General features: G+C 49.3%; 1 protein-coding gene across 1 annotated transcript in view; it reads left to right on the top strand.

The window, feature by feature from the left end:
- The window catches only part of MCTS1 (MCTS1 re-initiation and release factor), a 367,576-nt gene extending 349,949 nt beyond the window's left edge, over nucleotides 1-17,627 (top strand). The window contains exon 6 of the mRNA XM_069612677.1: nucleotides 17,414-17,627. Coding sequence (XP_069468778.1) covers nucleotides 17,414-17,495 — 82 coding nt within the window. The 3' untranslated portion in view covers nucleotides 17,496-17,627. The remainder of the gene's footprint in view (nucleotides 1-17,413) is intronic.
- The last annotated feature ends 1,294 nt before the right edge of the window (nucleotides 17,628-18,921 follow it).

Genomic DNA, 18,921 nt, shown 5'->3' with positions numbered 1-18,921 from the left:
AAGTTTTACCCAGGATATAAATGTCTGCCCCAGGTTCATCCTAGCCATGATCTCCCACAAAGCATCCCACCCCAAAGAGTCAAAGGCTTTTTCGAAGTCCACCGCCAGGAGGGCGGGTGGGGCTGGTATTTCCTTTTCCCTGGACAGCGCCAATTGGACTCTGCGTAAGTTCATCCGAGTTGATTTATTGGGCATAAAACCACATTGGTCTGGGTGGACGAGGGTCTCAATCACTTGCAGCAGTCTGTTAGCGAGTGTTTTGGCGAGAACCTTCGCTTCGCCATTGATCAAGGATATCGGACGATAAGAGGCGCATTCCTCCGGGGGTTTCCCAGGCTTATGTATGACAACTATGCATGCCTTCCTGAGGTTTGGGGGAAGTGCTCCTAGTTCCCTGCTGCGTAGAAACATGCGGTGCATGTGGGCAGGTAGCATTCCACCGAGGCTCTTCCACGTATCAGTTGGGAACCCATTGGGGCCCGGAGTTTTCCCGGGTTGGAGTTGCGCCAGTGCATCTTGTACCTCGGTGTCAGTGATGTCAGCATTCAGGAGATCAGATTGGTGTTGCGTGAGTATCGGAATCTCGATGTGGTCGAGGTATCTAGAGGGTTCAACTGATGGATTCCCAATGGGTGGGGTATAAAGATTTTTGTAAAAGGTGGCAAATGCCTCGACGATATCCGAGTCTTCTGTCAATAATGTCCCATCCAGAGATCTGATTGCCCTTACGTGTCCCCTGCTTTGCACGCGTCTCTCCAACCAGGCCAGAGTCTTGTTAGCTTTGTCGCCCCTTTCATATATTTGGTTCCAGACTAATTGGTGGGCAGTTCGTGCGTTGTCTAGGGACAGGTTACTGAGGGCGTCTTGCGCCGTGAGCATCGCTTCCTTTTGCTTCTTGGGTGTTTTGTATAAGGATTTGTCGCTCACACTCCAGAACGCGTGTTTCTGCTTCCCTGATCTTCTGGACTTGGCGTTGTTGGTAGGCGGAAACCGTGGAAATAACCTCCCCACGTAGGACTGTTTTGTATGCCTCCCAGATCGAAATCGGGCAGTCCACCGAGCTGTCATTAAGTTTGAAATATTCCGTTGTCCTCTTTTCTAGCTCCTCCGCAATTTCAGGAAGACGGAGATGGTATGCATTTAGGCGCCAATTACGATCCGGGCGACAGGAGGAGTTTTTGAGAGTTAAAAGAAGCGGGGAGTGGTCCGAAATTCCTCTTGCGAGGAATGCAGCGTTGAGAAGCCTGTGGGTCATGTTGCGGGGGACGAAGGCGTAGTCGATCCTGGAGAATGATTTGTGGACACCGGAGTAGAAGGAGAACCCTGCCTCGTCTCCATGAAGTGTGCGCCATGCGTCCACCATTCCTGAGGTCTCGGCGAACGTGGCGAGCGGCGTGGAGGTGGGGCATGTTCCAGCTCGCCTATAGGTTCTGTCGACTGTGATGTCCATTACTTCGTTAAAGCCCCCTCCGAGCACCCACACATCAGCCTCCTCCTCCGGGAGCAAGCTCTGAAGCTCGGCAAGCAGTTCTTTCAGCGTGGGGGGGGGCATAGATTGCTGCCAGGCCCCATTTCTCGCCCCAGATGTCCGCTAGCATCAGTACATAGTGACCCCGGGGGTCTGCCCTGATCTTCCTAACCTGGAGATGGACTCTCTTGTGAACGAGAATCATTGTGCGCCTGGCACCTTTCGTGAATCCGGCATGGTAGACATTCGAGTAGTTGGACCTTTTGAAAAAGTTGGTATTTGTGCCTATCAAGTGCGTTTCATTTAAGAGGGCAATGTCCGGCGAGTGTCGGTTTAGGTACTGGAGCACCAGTCTCCGCTTTATGCTAGAGCCGAGGCCATTGACGTTACAGGACAGTATTGTCACCTTGTTGGAGTTCATCCTGTCTGCGTGAGTCTATTTGGTGGGGTAGCAGGGAGGGTTAGTGGCAGTTGCATTTTTCCCCCCGGGGACGTATATCGTTTTCCTCTCGGGGGGGGGGGGGGAGGGCATCCGGGGGCGGCTTCGCATTGGAGCGCCTGAAGGCTGGCAGATACTTGTGTCTCTGGTCCTGGCCCAAAACAGTATTTGTTTGCCTTGCCTGCTCTCGTCGGTTTCCAGCTTTCTTTTCTCGTGATTCCGTTTCCTCGATTCCCCAAAACTCCCCCCACCCTGTACTCCTTCCCCCCCCCCCCAACTGGGAGCACCTGTCGCCCAAACATTGAACTTATAACTTGGTGAACTTAAACTGCGTCGGGATGACCCGACCTAGGGTGGTAGCCCTTGTGGAGACTGCGGTACCTGAACGGTGGCGGCCGCAATGATGTAGTTTCCGTGTTGTCACGTGGCAAGTTCGGTTCTGTGGTGCCCAGACCTCATCCATTCTCTGTGGTATTTTGGGTGGGACGCTGTGGCGATGTGGTTTCCGGGTCTATCTGGGTGAAGGGTGGCGAGCGCTGCCCGGGCCCGGGTTTGCGCGCAGGCGGTTCGGAGGGCGAGCATCGGGCCAGGGGCCCATTGAGGATCTGTGTTTCGAGCCAATCCCATGCTTCTTTGGGATTGTGGAATAAATGGGTCGTGGCCTCGTGGTGGACCTTGAGTATCGCCGGGAAGAAGAGAGCAAACTTAATTGACAAGGAGTGAAGTTTCTTCTTGACAGAGTCGTATAACTGGCGGGTCTTCTGGACCTCTTTGGTATAGTCTGGGAAAAACCCCACTCTATAGCCGTTGTATGTGATTGGGCCAGAGGCCCGTGCCATCTGCAGGATAGCGTCTCGGTCCCGGTAGTTGAGGAGGCCTGCTATTATTGTTCTGGGCGGGGCTCCTGGGGTGGGTCGCCCAGTGGGTACCCTATGTGCTCTCTCGATAGAGAAGAATTTCTTGGGGGCAAAGACATGAGGTAGCCAGTCCTCTAGGAAAAGTTTGACACTAGGGCCTTCCTCTCTTTCCGGGATCCCGAGAATCCTGAGGTTGTTGCGGCGTGCCCTGCCCTCACTGTCTTCGGCCCGGTATTCAAGTTGGTTGACTTTCTGGGCGATTATGGCTAGTTGTTGTTCCAACTGGCGTACGTTATCTTCTGTATCCGACACCCTTTGTTCCGCTTCTCCGACCCTGGGCGACAGGTTGCGGAGATCCTGGCGTAGGAGAGATACTTCCGTGGAGACACCTCCTATTTTAAGTTCCAGCGAAGTTCTCGTGTCCCCAATTGCCTTCATTAAGTCATTCAGGGAGAGTTGGGGGTCCTGAGTTCCTTCCATGTTGCCTGCTTCTGTCGGGTTTTGTGTCTCCTGGCGAGAGGGGGCCTCCACTGTGTAAAGGTCCATTTTACTCTGCAGGGTTTGCCGCTTGACCTTGTCTTTACCGATGGCCGAGTCAGTGGTTTATGTGAGGATTTAGGCCCGGGTGGGTCGTGTGGATGTCCCGCGGGGATCGCCGAGGGGACCAAGTCAGGGTGGGCTCGCCGGTCGTCTATCTTTTGCCACTCTGTCTCTGTTTCGAAGCACCGGCAGGGGTAGGGGCTGCGTGGGTTGCTTAAGCGCCAATCCCCAGTTCTGGGTGGTCCGGTAGACCGTGCCCACCGTCTCGAATGTGTACTGTTCCTGAGTGGATTGAAGCGCAGAGGGGCGCTGTCTCCGGCGCCAGTCACCCACACCCCACCACTTGCACTTCTGTAGGAGTGTTATCCTCCCAGGGACCTCTGGTTGTAGGGTGACGGCCCGGTCTCCCAGCGGTAATGGTGCCCAAGGCCCTTGATCTGTGGCGGTCCGGTAGAGCTTTGGGGGGGGGGGGTTGCCCCAATGCTTGTCCCCACCGGGAGTTGTTCCCCCTTGTGGGGTGTGTCCAGAGCTTTTTGCCAGTGTGGCTATGGGTCCTGCATCAGGGGCCTTCGTGCCTCCAACAATCGTGTCCCAAGGTTGCCGCTTTGTGGCCAGTCCTCCGGGCCTTTTAAGCCCTTTCGCAGTGTGGGGGTGAGGTTATGCGCACAGTCACCAGTACAGGGTGCTCCTAGAGGCGGGGGCGGAGAGCGCCTTCAGTCCCCTTCACCCAGCTCCGTTGTTGTCATGGGAGGGGGGGGTGTGCCCCTTCCTTTGTGCGGGACGCTGTCCCTCGGTTCTTTGGATGGGGGGGGAGAGAGGCTCCACGTACCTTGTCGGTATTGTTGGGGGGGAGCGTGACACCGTGTTGCCAGTGTCTGCGTCGCCGGATGCTGCTGTCACACCAGTGGCGGGGGGGGGAGGGGCGGAGAGGTCCCAGCTCCGTGCCTCGTCCCCCGTCCTCTTCCTCTCATATGCCGTCCGGTCCGGCAGCGTGGGCAGACGTCTGGCTGTCTTGCGTGGCACGGGGAGAGGGGCTCCGGGCTGCAGCCTGTAGGTGTCGGTTCGGGGCCGTCTCCTGCCTTCTGTGAAGTGCCCGCACCTCGATGGCTCAGGGGGGTAGGGGCAGCGCCCGCTCTGCAGCCGCACGGCAATGGCAGCAAGTCTCGCACCGGCGAGTCCGGGGTCGCATTCTTCGCCTTCCCGGGACCGATTTCGCCCCAGGCTGCAGCTATTGTTGCCTGGGGACGTCCACCACCGGGGTGCTGTGCCTTGAGGTCGGGTGGTTCCGATATGCGAAATAATTACAGGATATATTCCGCGGCCGCCGGGAGCCCGAGACGATTAGCTCTTCATGCGTGGCTCGCCCATGCGCCCAGGATAGGTTCTTAAGTAGCAAAAGTCAGAGTTCCTAGGGAAGCCTGTTAGAACAAGTAAGTACTTTACTTTAGAGTTAGTTGATGGTCCAGGGGCTTTAGAGAAGAGACCCTAGGAGGATTCCAGCAGGGGCCAGGGGTACACTGGACGAGAGGACTACCAATCGTAGAAAACACCTCAGAACTGCACAGGAATCACAAGAGACTTAAGTTAAGTAAATACCCAAGCCAGCACAGTATCTCAGCACAGAAGATGATTTTGCAGCAGGAGTACTATCGGATCGGAAGCCAAAAACCCAGTTGTTGAATTCCTTCATCAAGAAGACAGGACACTGGAAGGACATTTGCAGCAATGATCACGGAGAAGGCTCTTGGCAAGGTTTTCCTCACGGCTGTATGCGGCTGTGGGGGTTTGGCGCCTTTTTCAGGAGCACAGAAGAAGACTGAATATCGCCAGTCAGATTCTCGTCATTTGCAAGGTCCTGAACTCTGGTGAGGGGGCTTTTCGTACTGGATTCGTGCACCTGGAGATCCAGAAGGATGCCCACAAAGTTTCAGCAAAATTCGGAAGACCGTGCTCCGCACAATGGCTGGTGGTCCCAGGATATGGGGGTATTGCAGCCTGCAAGGTTGCAGCACGGCGTGGGATGGCTCAAAATGCAGGTCTTCTAGAGTCCCGTGGGTCTCACCAGGCTCTGGGTCGGTGGCTGTCGTTTTCAGGGTCCCCAGGTCGATTGGAAGGAAGGGCTACAGCAGGCTCCGGTTACAGAGGAGGCTCTCTGATCCCTGGAAATCGTTTCAGTGGCAAATTCATAATCTTCCTCTTTGGTTTTGGTTCCAATGGTCAACTACCTCTTCAGGTTCCAGGTTTGGACTTTTATGCAGGAATCCAGCCAATCAAACAGCCTTGCAACATTCAAACTTGGGGTGGTGGCTTTGCAATCCTTTCAGGACAGCCAGCCTCCCAGTTTGAACTGGAATCTCACACTCGGGCTGGAAGACAAAGGGCTGCAGAGCTTTGGACACCTCCCTCACTTCCTGCCTTCAGACACTCTGGAGCCTAGGCAAGGAGTCCACAGGACCCCCGCTGGAGATAGAAATCACACAAAGGAATTTCCCACCCTGGATGTCAGGGAAGAAACAAACAAGGACAAGGAACACTAAAATGGTGAATAACCAAGACTGAGGCCATTTTGGTAAAATTAGCTCCCATGGGTGCCTTTACCGGGGCTGTACAAACAGCCCACGGTAAAAGTGCACCGAATTAATAAAAAGGTTCACTGCCACCCGCCATTAAAGGGAAGTTTCTCGTAACGTAAATGCTACATTTGAAATGGGAAAGGGGATACTCGGTTTCTCCCCAGCACTCCACATAAGGTGAGGGGTACTGGTCTTGCCTAATAAAATGTAAAAGGGATCCAAAGATCCTTTCTACCTTTGTGAACTGTAGTTATCGCAAGGTTAGCCAGAGAAAGTTAAAAGGGGAGCCCCTAGGGCAACCCAGCAACAACCAGCATTTATTGCCAAAAAGTTGTCAGAGGATAAAAAGACACTGTGGAGAATCTTAAAAATGATACCCACAAAAAGAGTAAAACGATTCTGTGTGTGTGGAAAATGTTCCCACTCAGAGGTATAATGAAAAATAATCCACCAGTAAAATCAAAATGTTCTGTGGTTGACACAGGTCAGGAAGATTTATCAATACTATGAACATCTTTCCTAACAATCACTCACATTCATGACCTTGCCAAGAAGTCCCACTTTCAACTCCACCTCCTCAAAGGACTTCTTCCTTTACTCACTTTCCCCCAGAAGCTCAATGTTTCTAGAGCTCTGGTTCTCTCTAGGATAGAATACTGCAATAGCCTTTTCCTTAATCTACCCTCTTCTTCTCTACAACCCCTCCAGCTAATCCAGAATAGGGCTGCAGGACTTATCCTTGGCCTCAAGCCCAGGGACCGCATCTCTCCAGCCCTAAAAGGCTGTTTCAGTGCTGTGTCCTTTAAGGAAACCGGATTGCCTTGTCCCGAGAATAGAGTGGGCTTCTAGATGTGATCATTGTAGGTGTAAAATGTCCTTTGTTTTTTTCGCTCCCGATTCCCACAAGATTCCCCTGATATTGGCAAAGAACTACACTTACAGCATCAATGATGCCCATGCAAAAAAGTTTGAAAATCAACCTCTTCCCAGTCCTCTCAGGCACTCACCAAGTGCCCACTCCTCTTTAATACCCCCACCTATCCCCTGAGCTGCTGTCCCCCCTCCCGGGTGCTCTCCCATTACCCCCTTTCACTTTTACTCTTTCTTTTAATTTTTGTTTGTGTGACGCATTTTCTTTTCTGTGCGTGTCTTCCATTGTAGCCGTGGAAATCTTGCCGGATTCCACGGTATTGCCCCGATAATCTAAAAATATTAGAACTGTAACTGGATGCCCAGACCACCCCCAACTCTCCAATTTCACATGGTTTCCTCTTTCACCCACCCCACCACACCTCTAGCCCAATGTAGTTGCATCCTTTTTTCTCCTCTAAATAGCTTTTTGAGCACCTGTCGTATTACCCTAGTAATCGCTCGCATCGAGAAAAAAAATCAATTTTCATTTGTGAAAAGACTCTCTACTGCAAGTAGCTACATTTTTGGGAGCAGGGGGCACCACCTTCTCTGTCGAAATATTTTTAAAACTCCTGGATAGAATAGCCCCAAACCTGTCCAGGAAATTATGCTTTGTGCCCAAGTTCTTTATTTGTTCCAAATCCACTCAGCAGTTTTTGCGCTTCGGCTTTTGACTTTTTATCTCTGGGAAAATGAATGGTAATAGGCTGAAAACAGTTTAATTTTTTTATGAAATCTTTCCCAAACTTCCGGTGTGGTGGGGCCAGTGACAATCTTTTTGTTTGGAAACTAGTCGGACGCATGTTACGGAGTTCCTTCGGCGCTAAGCCGTTTTATAGTTCAATTAATGTTAATACTTCTCCTTTCCCCTTTCCAGCGTACGCCGAAGACCGACGCTGGTGAAGATCTGAGAAACCAAACGGGCCTCGGAAGGCCTCTGGCCTCGGCCCTATCAGTAGGGAGAGTGGGGGGGTGGTCATATAGGTTCTCTATTCCCCCGGTCATTCTCTACTACCCCTTTCATTTATATATATATTCTCCCCACTGCCATATTGTACCTTATGAAGAGTACTCCATTCAAATTCTGCCTTAAATGCAACAGGAAATTTCCCTGGGTGGATAAGCACCTTAAGTGCAATTTGTGTCTCCCACGAGACCACTCTGAGGCTGACTGTCAAGCCTGCGGGCTCTTCAAGCCAAAGACCCTTAAGGACTGCGCGACTAAGCGCTGGGCCCACTGCGCCAGGCAACAAGAGGCCATGGACGTAGAGGGGACATTCAGCTATGGCAGCAATGCCGCCGAATCGTATGGCGAGGGCAAAGGGGTGACTTCTGACATCCGCACGCAAGCCCCCAACCCCAAAGGACTGGCCAGCGGCCGCGTTGTGGGGACTACACCCGGCGGCAAAAGTGCTAAACATTCTACCACCACTAACTACATCAGCCCCGGGCGTGACTCGACACGCGTGTCGAGCGATCCGCACCGGACAACATCACGAGTTGCGATCCAATGAATCTTTGTCCTCTTTGCGTTCTCCTCATGGCAAGGCCCAACCGTCTTTGGTTGAGAAAGGTGTCGCCCGATCAACAGTCTCTGAGGCCCGGTCGTTGGATAACGATACTGCCCGGCACCCTCAAGAGGCTAGACGCGATGTGTCTGACCGTACACCCGAGATTCGACGTCCTTCTTCGAATCCCACCTCCGAAACTCCACGCGATGCGTCGGAGCCCTCGGAGGCCACCAAAAAGTCTGGTAAACACTCTTCTTGCCTGGGGGGAGGAGATAAGTAACAGAAAAAGGCATCTTCGGATCCCCATGTTCATAGGGAGAAGCATAAGGCCCCAAAGGTAACCGGGAAGTGCAAGGTTTCGGAACCTACCCCAAAGACTAAACTCATTCCTCCCGCTGCTGAGGATATGGGCACTGATGAGGAAACAGTAATTATTCCGAGCTCTAAAGAGTGGAGCTCAGCAGACATTGACAGCGTCATGACAAGGTTAACATTCATGGCTTACTTTTATGAAAAGGACCCTAACTACTTTTGTAGTTACTCTTAACACCCCTCCTACCTCTGCCCCTTCTGGGTCCAAGGTAACACCTGTGTTCTCTCACCCCCCTACTAAGAAACACCACTGAGACGACCCTTTCCAAGGTTTGGTCACAGACCTCTTTATGGTGGAGCCTTACCACCCTGATTCCTATTGTGAGGAGACAGAGCCTCAATATGTTGAGGACCAGGCGGGTGACCCTTATAATGGGGATGACGAAGACCAGGAGGAGGATGACGAAACGGAAGCTTACAAAATTGACTACCCGGTTCCTAAAGACCCCCTGGTGCACGACTCACCTGTAGACAACCAACCCCTCCTTAATGAGATACTGGCTAAGGCGGCTGCCCACTTCAGTATTGACACACAGGGTGTTCAGGAAGACAGGGATTTCGCTGAGGAAATCCTAGGGGATAAGAAAGCTATTACTCAGGCTATCCCATTGCTAAAGTCCATCAGTGCAGGATTGATCCCTCGCTGCAAACCCTGAATCTCACTCGAGCAGTTAATCCACGGGTCGAGAAATTGTTCCGTGCCGCTCCCTCCCTCCGATCCTCTGTACATTAGGGGTCAATTAAAACCTGATTCCCTGGTCGTGACAACCACCAGGAAGAGGGCGGGCACCCCGCTTGCTTACTCAGAAGCACCTCCTGATAAGGAGAGCAAACGTCTCTATGGCCTGGGAAGGAAAGTTGCCTCCACTGCGGCCTATCAGGCAAGAATTGCCAACAGTGCCACCCTTTTGGCAAGCTACAATTGCCATCAGTGGGTGGAAGTGTCTGCCTTGGTTTCCTCCGCACCCGACCCCTTAAAGAGCCAGTTGGCTCGGGTGGCAGAAGAAGCGAGATCTGTGTCAGTCTGCATGTTAAAGACTAACTTTGATGCAGCGGATAATGCTGGGAGGTTAATCGCCGAGGGCACTGTTATCCAGCGTCACGCTTGGCTTAGACAGTCAGGTTTCAAACCTGCAACCCTAATAGATATGCCTGTGGAGCCGAATGTACTATTCGGCAAGGCAGTTGAGGAAGCTTTGAAAACGGCAAAAGATGAGTACAAGACCCTTAAATTTCTTAGCCAACTCACCAACAAACCCTCTGGACAGAGGGGTAACAACAATTCTCGCTGCTTTTGGGGCCAGAATTCCCAAAGGGGTTCCAATTATTACCAAAAAGAGGGAACTTCATGGGGTAACAACCAATCCCAATCCTCACAGGGCTACCCCAGAGGGCAGCGCAGATGTCGCACACTGGGTAGAGGCAGCCCTGCCATCGGTGGTACGCCACCCAACAAGCAGTGATGTTCCGCTTCAGGTCCCCTCCCATGCATCCCCAGGAGGGGGGCGCATTTCCACCTTCACCCACGCATGGGAGGGGATCACTTCGGACAGATGGGTGCTGTCCAGTGTCCGGAGGATACTGCATAGAGTTGCTAGGGCACCCCCAAAACCATCCTCCACGACAGAGTACACTCGCTAGAACAAGATCCTCCTCGAGGAGATCGCCGTTCTCCTAGCAAAGGACGCCATAGAAGTCGTCCCGGTCAACCAGGTAAACGGGGGTATTTATTCAACCTACTTTCTCTGACAATGCGCCCAGTATTAGATTTGCGCCTTGCAAACAAGTATGTCAAGCCACAAAAATTCTGCATGACTACACTACAAGAGGTAATTCCTCTACTAAAAAGGGGGGGGATTACATGGCAACATTGGATATGAAAGATGTCATATTTCAATGTTCCCAGCGCACAGAAGATTCTTGCGTTTCAAAATAGCCTACCAGCACTACCAATTCAAGGGGCTGCCCTTTGGAATAGCCTCGGCTCCAAGGGTATTCACCAAGGTTCTGGCGGTGGTGGCCTGCGCACCTACACAGGAGGCAATCCCAGTGCACCCTTACCTGGACGACTGACTCATTACAGGGGAGTCCCCCTTAATTTGCAGATTAAACATCCAAAAAACCATCGACCTCCCCTTCCAATTGGGCTTCTCAATCAACGAGAAAAAATCAAGCCTGGTGCCAAGTACCTCAAAACCGTTCCTAGGAGATGTCCTAAATACCCAAGAGGGGTTTGCCTTTCCATCAGAGGAAAGAATTTGAAATTCGTTGCTGCAAATTGCTCAATATCAAGCCGATCGCCAAATAAGGGTGCGCAAAGGCATGATGGCGTCCTGCATTTACCTGGTTCCCCACGCGTGCCTGCGCATGCAACCCATGCAGGAATGGTTGGCGAAACAGTGGTCTCAGGCAAGTGGTCAGTGGGACGATCTAGTGGTCGTTTCACCAACACTAGTACAGAGTCTTCGCTGGTGGACAAGAGAGAATCTTACGAAGGGGAAACCCTTCTACGATGAATAGATGCAGGCCGTTGTCACAACAGACGCCTCCTTGGCAGTGTGGGGAGCTCACTACCTTCACCGCAGAGCTCAGGGTCTCTGGTCTCACACGGTGGCTCAGAACCACATCAATCTACTAGAACTTCTGGCAGTCTTCAAAGCGCTTTGGGCATTCAAACCCCTCCTATCCAACCAGTCAGTGCAGATCCTAAAAGACAGCACGACTGCAATGTTTTACTTAAACAAACCGGGGGGCACTCGCTCTCAAAATCTGTCCAAGCTTGCCCAGCAAATTTGGAAATGGGCACTCAAACTGAAGATTTACCTGTCATCCCAACATGTTCCGGAGGAGCTCAACTTGCTAGCAGACCCTCTGAGCAGAGATCCCCTCCCAGAGGAACACGAGTGGTGACTACACAAAGAGGTCGTAGGAGACCTCTTCTCTCGGTGGGGTTTCCCCACTATAGACCTACTTGCCACATGCGAAAACAGGCAATGCCCAAACTTCGCATCCAGGTTCCCACAGCTAGGCTCCATGGGGAACACCCTATGGATGAATTGGTCAAGGATATTTGCCTACGCTGTTCCACCAACCCCTCTGATGAGGAAAGTGGTGAACAAGATCCACAGGGAACCGATGACGGTCATCCTAGTTGCTCCTATGTGGGCTAGACAACCATGGTATCCACACCTGCGCAAAGTGGCAGTGTGCGACCCCATCAAACTCCTGTGCTGGTACAACCTACTCTCCCAGCACGAGGGACTAACGGTGCACCCACAGCCACACTCTATGAACTTGGCAGCATGGCTCCTGAAGTCATAGAATTCGGCCATCTCAATCTGCCACAGAGATGCATTGATATCTTGAAAGAATCAAGAAAACCAAACACTAGGCACTGTTACTATGATAAATGGAAATGTTTCGTAATATGGTGCCAGAAGAAGCAAATCAATCCCATTGATTGTACTCCCTCTAACATTCTTACTTATATTCTCCACCTACTTGATGCAGGGTTAGTGTTCAACTCCCTAAAAGTCCACCTGGCGGCCTTGTCAGCTTACACCACTTCCCATAATAAGATCTCATGGTGGAAGGTACCTGTCGTCAAGGCATTTATGGAGGGGGTAAAGAGACTCCACCGTCCAATCTCTAACCCACCGCCAGGTTGGGACCTAAACATGGTACTCTCTAAGATCATGGGACCCCCCATTCGAGCCAGTACACAAGTCTAGTCTCAAACACCTGATTTATAAAACTGCCTTCCTAGTAGCCATCACTTCCATAAGAAGGGTCAGTGAAATTCAAGCTCTCAGTGCAGGATCCTTTCTTTACTATACATAAGGACAAACTGGTTTTACAAATTCACCCTGGGTTCTCACCGAAGTTCATTTAAAAATTCCATGTTAACCAGTCTATTGAGCTGCCGGCTTTCTTTCAGGAACCCAAAAGCTCTGCTGAGGTTAAACTCCACACACAAGATGTGAGGACGACGGTCCTCTACTACGTAGACAACACCAGACCGCTAAGAAAAACAGATCAACGGTTTGTCTCCATAGCGCCAGGCAGAGAAGGAGATTGCATCTCTAAAAATTCCATCTCTAGATGTATAGTCAGATGTATCCAACTGTGCTATTCTCTTTCAAATAAGACACTGGGCCTCATTACACAGATGGTGGTAATGGTTTACCGGTACCAGTAAATCCTTACCGCCTTACTACGAGGTCCCTTTGCGGGTTGGGGAATTTAATGCCTGCTTTTTGCAGGCGTTAAAAACCAACCCGCAAAGGGACCAGTGGAGCTAATTACGGTACCGCAATTTGCAGTACCGTAATTGGCGCCTTCCCCATTCCCATAGAGCCCTATGGGGCAAAAATGGGAATGGGGAAGGGCAATGGTGGAAGGGGGAATAACCGCCCCGCCAACCTTGGAATGGGGCGGTAATTCCCCTTTCCACCAAGGCGGTGCCGGTATTTTACCGGCATGAACCATGGCGCTAATAGCGCCATGGTTCACCGCCATCTGTGTAATGAGGCCCACTGCCTTTTACGCCCAGGGCCCACTCCACAAGAGGTATTGGAGCCACTCTGGCTTTCATTGCAAATGTCCCCTTAGACAGTATTTGCAAAGCAGCTACATGGAGCTCTATACATACTTTCACTCAGCACTACTGCATTAACACTCGTTCCAAGACAGGTACACAAGTGGGACAAGCTGTTCTAAGACTTTTATTCGCTCATGACCCTTCTCACATCCCACCACCTCCTTCTAACACTGCTCCCTAATCTATGCACAGCATGTGATCTAAGCAGATTTCACAAACATCAGAAGGGATACATTACTCACCGTAATCGTATTTCTGATGCTTGTATCTGCTTAGATTCACATGCACCCACCCTTCCTCCCCTCTGAGAGAAGGCGCATGGATGCTTGTGGTCTTATCTATCTTATCTGCTTGGATACTCTGTACTTGCGCTACTCCTCATGCTACCTCATGTTAGAAAAATACAATCTGAGGGTCCTACATGCATGAGGGATCATGGGTATAGGGGACGTCACACTAGGGATAGTATTACTGGCACGCCCTGTTCGACGTCCCTTTTCGAGTTTCGAAAAACAAACTGCAATACTCTGTAGCTTCCACTAGACGTCGGCCTATGCACAGCATGTGAATCTAAGCAGATAAAAGCATCAGAAATACGATTACGGTGAGTAATGTATCCCATATATATATTCTGGAGCTTGTGGATCTGCTTAGATCACATGCTCTGCATAGTCCGACATCTTGTAATGCTCCGTGACTACCACTAGATTTGTTTTTCAAAACTGAATTTCGGACGTCGACGGGGCGTGTTAGTAATAATCTCCCTAGTGTGACGTGCAATGTACCCATGGTCCTTTACGCATCGAGGTCCCTCAGATTGTTTCTTTACGCCATCGTAGTCGGTCGCAAGTTGCAGAGCTCTTTTCCAGGCTGATGCCTTTGATTAGTTGAAAGTTTACTATTAGCCTCTTCTTTCTTTCCCTATTGTTCGCCTTTGCCGGACGGCTAATGGACTGCTCAACGCCATTTGACAGACAACCACATCGTCAACTGCTTGACTAATCGACCAGACGCGGCCTACATGCGCCTCTTCAGGCCTCAGCCCTTGCAGTAGGGAGAGAGGGCAGAGGAGGTTCATACTGACCTCTTTAGAGAATGCATATTCTGCCATCCCCTTTCCCTTTTTCTCGCCAATCTGCCCTTTTAATAAATAATGGACAAAACTCCCTTTAGATTTTGCCAAACATGCCACTGAAAATTCCCATGGAAGGACATGCACAGAGTGTGCAGTTATTGTCTCACTAGGGATCACCCCAAAAAAGTTTGCTAATCTTCCAAACTTTTTTGACCTAAAACTCTAAAGGATTGGCGTACTAAACGCTGGGCCGCTCATGCAATGCAGGCGGAGGCCTCCATCGATCTGACGGAAGACTCCAGCGAGGGCAGGATCGGTGTCTTTAGTGACGCTGAAGGCAAGCGGGGTTCATCAGAACCCCATGTGCAGGCCCCCGGCTCCAATAAGCAGGCCGGTGGCTCTGACGGAGAAGACACCCGGCGGGCAGAGCACACAAGTCCAAGAACACTAAACGTATACCCCACAGCCGACTTCGCTGTAACCACTGAGCGTCGAGGCCCACATGGTGTCTGCATAAAAAGCCTTGGGTTCTTTACTGTCCTCTGGGCCATCACGTACGCTTTTGCCTCATGACAGGTCTCTGAAACTGGAACCCCAAGGTCGGTTCGGACACCGCGCACAATAAGGCCCCCATTTCGCGAGGCGAAAGGTGCATCAACGTCTTCAAACACCGAAAATGCAGGAGTTAATCAAAAAACGTATTGGTGATACCCTGCTTAAAGCAAAGTCACTGAAAAAGTCAAAAATGTCGACACCTTTCTCCTCCAGAAGCACGCAGGCTGTAAATCTCTTCCCGCTCTCCACTTCTGCAGACACTCTCTCAAGGGCTATGCACCACAAAAACCATAATTCATGCGTTTATACTCCTGAACAGGTTAATAACTTTTTAAAGAGGATGTCAAGTTTTATTTATTTATTACATTTGTATAGCGCACAAACAGCCCATGGGCATCGAGGCGCTGTTACTTGCAGGGAGCTTAGTTACAGAGTGGGTACAGCTTTGGGATGCATTTACACGTTTGTACAAAAATACATTAGGGTGCATAGTTGATAAGAGTGCAGGTTGCAAAATACATAGGTGGTTGATTGTGGGACACATTATGTGAAGAGCACAGTTTTCATGGCCTTGCGGAAAGCCATGAGGGATACCTCGCCTCGGAGGGTGGGAGATGAGACATTCCAATGTGAGGGTGCGTGGTAAGGGAAGCTAGAGCCACCTGCTCTAATTCTTTTTACCAAGGGCACACAGAGCATGTTGGCGTAGGGTGTTCTAGTTGGTCTTGTGGAGGTGGAAGGGTGGATCCTTTGTGATAGGTATTCAGTAGCGGTGAGGTGGATGCACTGAAGTTGATGGACAAGCACCCAGATCAACTAGCATCCCTTATCCCTTAGAGATGCCTCGCAGACAGGGGCCTCAGCACACCACCCCCTGCCAAAAAAAAAAATCTTGAGCCACAGCTTAGCACCTCTGCTCTAGGCACCCCTGCCTCAACCTACCAAGACCCCTCCCAGGACATGCACTATGATGATTCCTCAGGGTCACAAGACCCGGGGTCTCAAGGGGACCTTTAAGTCTGGACCCATTCTATGACGATAATTACTATCTCTACGTAATCCACTCGCCAGACCACAGGATCAGTCGGTAGACCACAGGATCAGTCGGTAGCAGTTTCTCCCATTGATAAACAACTACACAACAACCTCGACACTCAAGACGCCCGCCCTGGCTCCTTGCCAGTGCCCACTCCTCGCCAGCACCCTCCCCGCTTCTCCGCTCGCCAGCACGTGCCCGCCCACTCTCTCACCTACCTTTCTGTAGCAAGTAAGTTGCCATGCTTTTGTGCAGCCCCTTATTTAACATATTCATGTGTAGGATCAGTTCATTAAAGAGAACTGGTTTCAACATGTGGCTACAAAATAGAAGTGCCGTATTGGAATTTAAATGTGACATTTTCAGTGAGGTCTGCTGCCCAAGCAATAAGGATTCGTGCTATAACCATACCATCCGGACATCCCTGAAGGAAAGGGTCACCGTTAACACTTATTCTGCCATACTTGCCCAAATATCATTTGATGCCACCCCTATGAAAAACGGACTATTATTTGGTATTGAAGTTGGGAGGCTCAGTGTATTAACTTGGCTCAGTTTCTGTATGGTGAAGTCCAAAACAAAATATTGCTTAATTGTAAATGTAAACCTTTTTTTCAATAGAAGTACCAATCAAAACCTTGGGTACTCGCAACATAAATCTACTTTTCTTCTGGGTAAACCACAAGGAGTCAGTGTTGAATGGGTTCCAACAAGGTCATGGTGTCATTTAGAAAACCCTTAGCAAATATTTGTGCAAACGCCCTGGCACTGGGAGGAATACGCAGCATGTTCCCAGATACCAGTGATCACTAGGTCTGCTATTAAATATTTCTATTCACGTTCTGTTGCTTGCGATTTGTATGGCACCTACTGCCATTTCTAAGGCCTCGAAGCAATGTGGGATGAATGACCATTCAGCAGACCGTAGTCTGCACAAACGTGAGAATAAAAGCGCATTACATTGAACATGAATAGTATTTACACTTTGAACGAATGCTCTATTACCAGCAGATGTGACTAGTTTAGACACATTACACTAGCTATGCAATATGTATACAAAACATGTTTATAGTGCGTTCTATATTTTTTTACGGTCAGGGTTGATAACTAAAAGGCTAATAGTCTGAATTACTTTAGAGAAAAATTCTTGCAAGAGCACACATGAAGTGAAACCCTATGCACATTGAGGTTCTTTGTGTGGGTATGCATTTTTATTTGGTTTCCATTGAACTCCATTGTTTTAAACCATTCCTGAATATGCTAGTCATTATTGGAAACCCTGCATATGTTTTCACGTTGCTTTATATATTTACCACGTATGCATATAGTCCTTCTGTGCACAGTATATTTTTAATGAACAAAGACCTTTTTAAAGTACTCTACTTTTAAACATTGTTTTCCACACAACATTTCACACGACTCCCGTGCTCTGGGTGCCACAATAAAATATATTTTATTTTGCTTTCCCTTTACAGCGAGAAAGTCAACAAAGGAATTGGCATTGAAAACATTCATTATTTAAACGATGGTTTATGGCACATGAAGACGTATAAGTAGCAACACTGGACCTCAAGAAAATTGCACTTAGATTATATGTGGACTGCTTTCTACTTCTTGTTTTTATTTGTGTGGTCAAATACATAAACATTTTCTGTGAATCTACTGAATAAATCAAGTGATCGGTAAAAATGGCTGTTTCAGTATGATTGCATTTTGTTGATGGTTTGTTTGCTGGTAGAACGTTTTCCTGAGTTAGAAAGGTAGCCGGGCACCACCTATAAAAAAGCAAAGAACTTTATTCAAAGAACTTGCACACTGCATTTCATGCAATGTGTAACCTTAGGCTCTAGAAGGGAGGAATGGAAAATGGAACTAAATATCAATCACTATACTGAAACGAAAAAGCCAAATATCCTTGATATTAAATGACATAAACATGAAGTACTATGTAGTTCCTGTGCCATGGTGCAGCTAGTAGACCTGCTCTTATCTTGGGGGGGTGGGGGAGCGGGAGGGGAGAAACGGTAGGTCTTTCAGTCCAAGGCAGACCACTAGACAAATAAAGATTGAAGTGAATGTGAAAAGGGGATACATTGATGATTTGTGAAACAAAAATGCTCCCCTGGATCAGGGGCAAGTCTGGAGGAACATGTTGTCAAACGAGGAGTATCCAGATAAGGACCCTACCACGTGCCATAACATAATTTAAGGCTCATAAAAGGTGGCTTTAAGTAAAGAGAACTATTTCTAGTTATGATGTAGAAAATTAAGCAGTCTTGTATTTTCTGCTCACTTTGCTCCAGCAATTCTAACACTCGAGCTACCCAGATTTAAGCTGACTCGCTTTGGTGGTACCAGCTCCGACTCCATCGCTCCTCGCCTGTAGAATCTACTCCCTACTTCTCTTTGCCTCTGTTCTGAAGTACTCTGCTTTAAGAGATCTCTTAAAACATTTCTTTTTAACTCTAATGATAAGATTCTTCTTTCTCTCACTGTTGTCCTTTTGGCTCTGACTCTCCTGTGTCTTGCTGCACACTACGGCCTTTGGGCGAGTTGCGCCTTATAAAAGTTACAGAACAATAACAAAACATATTTATGCCAAAAAAAATATTCCAGAACGCAGTCACAAAAACAGTAGATTAGTATTTCAGAACAGAAATAATCAATCTAGGTAATTAGATGAACATCATGGTCTGTGCCCAGACTTGCTCCATTGAGTAGCCTTACATTTATAGAGCTGTGTTGCCACCTCTTTGAGATCAACTTTTCAACATGGTTTTCTGCATAGTGAATCGCAATCGGGTATTTTGTTTAATACTTTAGCGAAGGGTTCGTATGTTCACCATACTTACTGCATTGCATACAAGATCATAGACCTGCCACTATCTACAAGAAGTATACAAGATTAGCAGATCATCCAAATGCTAAAACCTTTGTTAAAGTTAATTTCTATCCATAAATGTGTTATCCCTTAATTTTTATG

The sequence above is a fragment of the Ambystoma mexicanum genome, chromosome 5p (assembly GCF_040938575.1).
Source record: "Ambystoma mexicanum isolate Mex_15411 chromosome 5p, UKY_AmexF1_1, whole genome shotgun sequence".
Lineage (NCBI taxonomy): Eukaryota > Metazoa > Chordata > Amphibia > Caudata > Ambystomatidae > Ambystoma > Ambystoma mexicanum.
This window is presented reverse-complemented; position numbering and strand designations above follow the sequence as displayed.